General features: G+C 52.6%; 1 protein-coding gene across 1 annotated transcript; it reads right to left on the bottom strand.

The window, feature by feature from the left end:
• Positions 1-657: 657 nt before the first annotated feature.
• LOC127131513 (uncharacterized) lies at positions 658-6147 on the bottom strand. The gene is made up of 2 exons (XM_051060429.1): positions 1799-6147; positions 658-1159 (listed from the first exon to the last, which is right to left on the bottom strand). The coding sequence occupies exons 1-2, from the start codon at positions 6145-6147 to the stop codon at positions 658-660; spliced, it is 4851 nt and encodes a 1616-aa protein (XP_050916386.1).
• Between the last annotated feature and the right edge of the window lie 1795 nt (positions 6148-7942).

Raw genomic sequence — 7942 nt, 5'->3', positions numbered from 1 at the left:
TTTCGACAATGCTGTCGAGCAGCTCGGGCTTCTGAACCCTGAGTTGGTGACGGAAGGGTCGGCCTATAACTGCTGCGTCCGGGATGGTGAGATCATCTGCCCGTTTGAAGTGGAGGAGGAGCTGGGGGGAGAAGAAGAAGAAGAGGATGAAGAGGAGCTCCGAGCGGAGTCTTAGTTTATATGTTTTTCTTATCATGGCCTGCGTGCCTTATGTATTTTGGCCTTCGGGCGTTGTAATATGGCCTTCGGGCGTACTTGGCTTCGGCCGCCTTTGTCGTTTCTAATGTATGAATATTTTTGTTACCGTTCATTGTGCTCGTTTGTGTTTGATATTTGTTTGCATGAATTCGTACTCTGCTCGACTTTGTTAATCTCCTCGGTTTAGGGAACCGACGAAGTGTCGGGCTTTGTGCCCGTGGGTATCGAAGCCCGGGTCCGTTGTTCGAACCCTGGTCCCGAGGCTTGGGTCCTCCCATCGCGAGCTGGGTGCCCTGCCAGTCTTGGTACTTCGACGTTGGGTCTTGGTCAAGATCCCAACCGTCGGGGAGGGTTGTGTTTGTTGTGTGACCCCGGATCGTTCCCGGGTCTCGTGGTTCCTCCCTGGGGTTTTGGGGACGAAGAGCGTGGCCGTACCTGCCACGTCTCCCCGTGGCGTACTTAGCTGTAATATTGTCTAAGTTTTTCTGCGTTCCATGGTCGAGCGAGTTGTTCTCCTTGTAGGTTTTCTAGGTAATAGGCCCCGTTGCTCGTTTTGTCGCGGACGCGGTAAGGGCCTTCCCAGTTGGCCGCCAGTTTGCCCTCTCTCGGGTTTTTCTGGTTTCTTCTGAGGACCAGGGTGCCGACCTGGAACTCTCTTTTTATGACTTTCGCGTCATGACGTAGTGCTATCTTTTGTTTGAGGGTTGTTTCCCGGAGAGCTGCTTCGGAACGTATCTCCTCGACTAGGTCGAGCTCGGCTCTAAGGGTTTCATCGTTCATTTCCTCGTCTAGGGGCTCCTCTGTCCTCCTCGTTGGCGTCCGTATCTCCACCGGGATGACTGCCTCGGTGCCGTAAGTTAGTCGGAACGGGGTTTCCCCGGTGGTAGAATGCGGTGTCGTGCGGTAGGCCCATAGGACGCTATGTAGCTCCTCGACCCATGCCCTCTTTGCCTCGCCGAGTCTGCGTTTGAGGCCACGTAAGATTACCCTGTTGGCCGCCTCTGCTTGCCCGTTCGTCTGCGGATGCTCGACAGACGTGAAATGCTGTGTGGTGCCCAGGCTGGCGATGAAGTCCTGGAATCCTCCGTCCGTGAATTGTGTCCCGTTGTCTGTGACAAGTGCCTGGGGTATACCGAACCGAGCGAGGATGTTGCGTTTGAAGAACCGGAGAATGTTCTGCGCGGTTATTTTAGCCAGTGCCTCCGCCTCGATCCATTTGGTGAAGTAATCCACCCCGACGATGAGGTATTTATTCTGATATGATCCGGTGACGAAGGGTCCGAGGATGTCCATGCCCCACCACGCGAAGGGCCATGGGGAAGACAACGATCTGAGGTCGTTCGGGGGTGCGAGGTGCATGTCGGCATGTCGTTGGCATTTGTCACATCTTTTGACGTGCTCTTTCGAATCGTTTTGCATGGTCGGCCAGTAGTAGCCCGCTCGAAGGGCTTTTCGTGCGAGCGATCGTCCGCCGAGGTGTTGAGCGTTAATTCCCCGATGTATCTCTCCAAGTATGTCGGGGACTTTCTCTTCCTCGACGCATTTGAGTAGTGGGATGGAGAATCCTCTCCGGTAGAGTTTGCCTTCGAGGAGTACGTACGAGCATGCACGTCGTTTGACAATGGCCGCCTCTTTCGGGTCAGCCGGGAGTTCGTCTCGTGTGAGGTAATTGTAGATGGGTGTCATCCAACAGTGGGCATCTCCAATAGCGTTGACCTCGAGTGGAGGCGGTAGTTTGTCGATGCTGGGCCGCGGGAGAATTTCTTGGATTACTGATTTATTCCCACCCTTTTTCCTCGTGCTGGCTAGTTTCGAGAGAACGTCTGCCCGTGTGTTGTGCTCGCGGGGTATGTGTTGAACTTCCCATTTTTCAAATCTATCAAGTTTTTCTTTGACGAGGGACAAGTACCCGAGGAGGTTGTCGTTCTTGGTTTGGTATTCTCCTCGCACTTGTGAGGCCACGAGCTGGGAGTCGGTGGATATTTTTACCTCTTTTGCTCCCAGGTCGTCGGCTAACCTCAGGCCTGCGAGGAAGGCTTCGTATTCGGCTTGGTTGTTTGATGTTGGGAATGCTAGCGCTAACGATACCTCTATCAGGATCCCTTCTTCATTTTCGAGGATGATCCCGGCCCCGCTGCCTGATGTGCTAGAGGCGCCATCGACGAAGATCGTCCATTTGTGGGCGCTTTCTGCTGGAGTCGGGCAGTGGGTCATCTCCGCGACGAAGTCGGCCAGCGCCTGAGCTTTCAAGGCTTTCCTACTTTCGTATTGTATGTCGAATTCGGAGAGTTCTAATGACCACTTGAGCATCCTCCCGGCCATATCCGGGCGCCCGAGCAGCTGTTTGATTGGCTGGTCGGTCCTCACCTTTATCGTGTGTGCGAGGAAGTAATATCGTAGTCTCCTCGCTGTGTTGATGAGGGCCAGGGCGACCTTTTCGATTTGCTGATATCGGAGCTCGGGACCTTGGAGTGCTTTACTCGTAAAATAGATGGGCTTTTGTCCTTCGTCGGTTTCTCTTACTAGAACGGCGCTGACGGCCTCGGTTGCCACGGATAGGTATAAGTATAGGGTTTCCTTTTCTGATGGCCGTGATAAGACCGGGGGTTGGGACAGAACCTTCTTTAGATGGAGTAGCGCTTGTTCGCATTCATCGGTCCAGTCAAAGGTAGCCTCTTTGCGAAGGAGTCTGAAGAATGGCAATGCGTGCTGGGCGGACTTGGCGATGAAACGGGAGAGTGAGGCGAGCACTCCATTGAGTGACTGGATCGATTTTTTGGTTTTTGGGGTCGGAAACTCCGAGAATGCCCGGCATTTGTCGGGGTTGGCCTCGATCCCTCTTTCGGTGAGATAGAAACCGAGGAACTTGCCCGCCCGGACTCCGAACGTGCATTTCTCGGGGTTGAACCCTATTTCGTCCTTGAAGACTTTGTTCATCATGCGTTGGTATGTAGCGCCAGCGTTCTTGAGCCCGAACGGCATCACGTTGTAGTAGTAATTGCCCGTTGGGGTCATGAACGCTGTGTGTTTCTTGTCTGCGGGCGACATAGGGATCTGGTTGTATCCACTATATGCGTCCATGAAGGACAAGAGTTTAAAACCTGCAGAGTTGTCAACGAGCGAGTCTATATTAGGGAGGGGGAAAGCATCTTTCGGGCAAGCCCTATTAAGATCAGTATAATCAACACACATACGCCATTTTCCATTATTTTTCTTAACGAGGACTACATTAGAGAGCCAGGTTGTGTACTGGGCTTCAGAAATAAAATTTGCCTCTAAGAGGTCTTTTACAGCTCGCTCGGCAGCCTCTGCCTTTTCGGGCGATTGCTTGCGTCTACGCTGTGCTATGGGCTTGGCTGCCCGGTCTACAGCTAGCTTATGACACGCGATCTCGGGGTCCAGCCCGGGCATTTCTGCGGCATTCCACGCGAAGAGGTCGGAGTTCTCTTTGAGGCATGCTACTAGCTCTTCTCTTGTTTCCTCGGGTAGTCCCTTACCTATCTTCACCGTCCTTTCCGGATCGTCTCCAAGAGGAATGAGTTCGAACTCCCCGTCGGGGATTGGTCGGACCGGGTGTTCGAGAGAGCGTTCCTTGGGGAACCTCCCCTCTTCGGTCTCGTCCAGCCCGATGCGACAGTCGAGGTCGATGGCGTTGACTCCTCGGGCAGGATCCTCGGTCTTGAGTTTTTTGTTGTTGCAGTTGCTCTTCGTGCTGACTACGGCCTGTCCTTTTACTGCGGCGTCGTAGCATCGTCGGGCTGCTTCGATGTCACCATGGATGGTGACCACACGTCCCAATTTGGTGTAGTATTTCATCTTCAGGTGGACGGTGGATGGGACCGCAGTGAGTTCGGCCAGTGTCGGGCGTCCAAAGATGCAATTGTAGAGAGACGGACAGTCTACGACCAGGAATTGGATTTTGACTTCCCTGGCCGTTTCTTGTTCGCCGAAGGTGACGAGGAGCTCAACATATCCCCACGGTCTGGTTGTTGCTCCGTTGAATCCTTGGAGATCTGATCCGACGTAGGGGGCTAAGTTGGTCTTGTCTAGCTTCAGAGTCTTGAAGAGGTGGACGTACATGATATCCACTGAGCTGCCTTCGTCGACCAGGATGCGTCGTACGTCGAATCGGGCCATCTTTGCTCTTATCAATAGTGGGATGGCCGAGTTCGGGGATCCGCCCGGGAGTTCCTCCAGGAAGAAGGATATTGGGTTGGATTTTCCCCGGTATTTTGTCAATGTCGCTTTCTGCTCGGGGGCAGTCAGTAGGAGTTCGTCGAACTTACGTTTGACGGAGAGGGCCGCGGATTCCCCGTTAGTTCCTCCTCCTGATATCACCAGTGTGGTAGGGAAGTCTTCCCAGGGGCTGAGTGCAGTGATCTTGCCCTCGGGTAATGGTTCGGGGAGGAAGAAATCTTCCGGTCGTGACACGCAGAGGGCCACTTGATAGGGAGAGTTGTCAGGGGGTGTGTTTTCCCGGGGTCTCTTCTTCTCTGGCTCGTCGTGTCTGGGAGCTTCGTTCTTCCTCGTGTATTGCTTCAGGTGCCCTTCTTGGATTAAAATTTCAATCGCATCTTTCAGGTGGACGCAGTCTTCGGTCACGTGCCCGTGACTTCTGTGGAACCGGCAGTACTTTGATTTGTCGGTGTGGGGCTTTGGTGCAGACGGTTTTGGGAACCTGACCCTGCCCTGCTTAAATTCAGAGTTGATACATTCTGCGAGGATACGCTCTCGAGGAGCTGTCAGTAAGGTGTACTCGCTATATCTGCCCGCGGGGCCTCTTCCTTCCCGGAGCTCGCGAGGTCTTTCTTCTCTTCGTTTGTCTCCGTTGCGACGGGAAATGCTCGTGTCCTCGCGTTTTGAGTGCTCGGTCTCCCCAGCGTTACGTCCGCTGCGGGCATTGTGTGCCACCTGCTTTTCCTCGTATCTGATGTAGGCCTGGGCTTTATGCAGGAGCTCGTTTAAGGTGCGGGGAGGCTCGATCCCTACGGCTCTGCTAAGTTCACTGCCGGGTAAGAGACCTCTCTCGAGGAGATACTTCTTCATGTGCTCGGTGGTATCTACCTCGACAGCTTCCTGGTTGAATCGCTCGATGTATGAGCGCAGTGTTTCATTCTTCTTCTGCACTATGGCTTCAAGGGTCGCCTCAGTCTTGGGGTGACGACGGGAAGCTGTAAAGTGCCGGGTGAACATGGACCTCATGACTCTCCATGACGTAATGGACTCAGGGGCCAAGCTTTTGTACCAGGCCATGGCCCCTTTCCTGAGGGTCGTTGAGAACAGTCGGCATTTGAGGTGCCCGGTTATATCATTGCGGTAGTCGAGCATCGCGTTGACGTTGTCGACGTGATCGTCGGGATCTGTAGTCCCGTCGTACACAGCTAGGTTTGGCGGTTTCTCCATGCCTTTGGGGAGCGGGGCCTCCATTATTGCCCGAGATAGGGGGCAATGCAAATCTTCCTCATCGCTCCTTAAGGGAGACAGTTCGTTGTTGTCGGGGCTGTGCCCGCGCCTTGGTGATGTTCTCGCTCGACCACCGTCACGACGGGCGCGTGCCCTGCTGGCGTAGGGTTCGGGAGAGCGACGTCCTCGCTTCTTCGTTGGCTCCGAACGCTGTTGTATCCTACTCACCGGCTGGGGCCGGGCTTCTTGTCGTTCGGCTTCGAGGGCCGTGATTCGTTCGTGCTGCTGGTGGAGCATAGAACCGGCTTGATTGAGGGCATTCACCATGGCAATCATTACGGCGTCTCCTTCAACGGGAACGGGAATGGGATGAAATGTCTCTGCCCCTAAATTGTGGGCGTGAGAGGCATCTCCGTTGTTTTGGGGCTCTGGAGACGGGGTGGATGGATGACCGTCCCGAACGTCCGCTTCATGGGATGGCGGGCCGTCGTCCATGTTGTAGTTGACGAGGGGACGGCTGTGATCGCTATGTTGTTCTCCGGCCATGTTGGAAGGACAGAAACAAATGAGCTTTTGATCCTCGTTTGATGAAGATGGGGATAGCTAGTTCCCACAGACGGCGCCACTGATCTCACCTGATCAGGAGGGCCTTCCAAGGTCTTGGTGAATGGGCCGGAGAATGAAATGAGAGGGGGGTGTACCTGCAAGGTGCTCCAACGCTTAAGTCAGAAAAGGTACAGAATGAGATTATCAGAGTGTGAGTTAGAATACCTGCCCCTTTGCCATGAAAGGGGTATTTATAGTGAGCCCCCAGCGCTGGGCCAAGGCTCCTAATGGGCTGGATTAGCTAGGCCCAAGGAGGAGCTGCCAGGGGACGCGTAAGAAGCGTTAAGACCTAGACCAAAGTCTGCCCCCTGGTCCAACTGCCCCTATCCCTAAGGCGACAATATAGGGGAGTTGGGTGACGTGGTGAGTGGGATGCCGTTAGGGCTCTGCCCGACACACCTGAGGTGCCCGCGACGTGGGTTGACGGTGAGTGGATGGAGATCGTATGGGGAGGACCCGCTCGCTGTCTGACACGTGTTTAAGGGGCCGGGGAGACGTTCGTCGGGCGGACTGTCGTCCACCTGACGTGTCCTCGTGGTCGTGTGGACATGGCCGTTTGGACGTGGGCTTGGCGAGCATTGGGCCGTGCCGTGCCTAGGGTCATGGCCCAGTCCGGAACAGTTACATTTTTGGAAAGAGGGGATCAAATGTGACTTGTAGGAAAAAACCCCACCCAAATTGGCCAAATGGTTTGAGAGATATGGCCTTTTGAAGTTCAAAAATTTCTGAAAACGATTCGATCAGAACTTGCCAACCATACATGGGAATTGAGAGTTCTTGGACTTTTTGGAAATGGGAGAACAAGATCTTCAACTTTCATGTTGGGCAAAAATTCATTTGAAGCTTGTATCATGATGTAAGTTTGAGGATCAAGACTTTCCATTTTTGGTAAGTTTCAATTACAGGTCCAATTTCCATTTTTGGAAATTTCTGATCTGGCTTCAAATTCTTCCATGATGGTGTTTGACATGATATATGAGGCCTATATGGACATGAATGAGACCTCTCAAACCCATTTCCATCATCAAATCACTGATTAAATGGACAGTTGACCAACAATTGACTTTTAGGGTTTCTGACTGATTGTGCATTGACTGATGACTTCTGAACATCCAATCCTTGACCAAAACACTTCAAATGGATCCCCAAGTCATGTGAACATGTTGGACCAACCCTAGGGCTTTGGCTCAATGAGAATTGTGCTTGCTTGCTTGACTGACTGATCTCTTGATCAGTTTGACCTAATTCTCTTGATTGGCTTGCACTTGAGGCAAATGGGACAATGCAATGCTATGCAGTGGACCATGTTATGCTATGACCTAATATGAGAATGTATGTACAATGATAGGTGCAAATTTGAGGTGCTACAGCTGCCCCTATTCAATCAGCTGGGAACCCGAACGGATGAGAGCAACGGCTGTCAGACTTTCAGGGTAAACAGGGATTGAATACCAAGAACCGAGAAATTTGCACTCTGCCGGATATGATACAAGGAGAACCACGTCATTTACCGATGACAACTGCAATTGACAACTTCAGAAAGGCGAAACCATTTACCGATGGTTAGAAACTGGAAACTTGATATTTACCGATATCAGCTTCAGCAAGACCGTTTACCGATGGCTGCTGGGAAACAACTTCTGATGTAAAAAGGAAGCAAAACCATTTACCAATGGTGGCTTCAAAGAAACTTGACATTTACCGATATCAACTTCAACTCGACCATTTACCGATG

The sequence above is a fragment of the Lathyrus oleraceus genome, chromosome 3 (genome assembly GCF_024323335.1).
Source record: "Lathyrus oleraceus cultivar Zhongwan6 chromosome 3, CAAS_Psat_ZW6_1.0, whole genome shotgun sequence".
NCBI classification, from domain to species: Eukaryota; Viridiplantae; Streptophyta; class Magnoliopsida; order Fabales; family Fabaceae; genus Lathyrus; species Lathyrus oleraceus.
The sequence above is the reverse complement of the archived record's forward strand: the minus strand, read 5'-3'. Positions and strand labels throughout refer to the sequence as shown.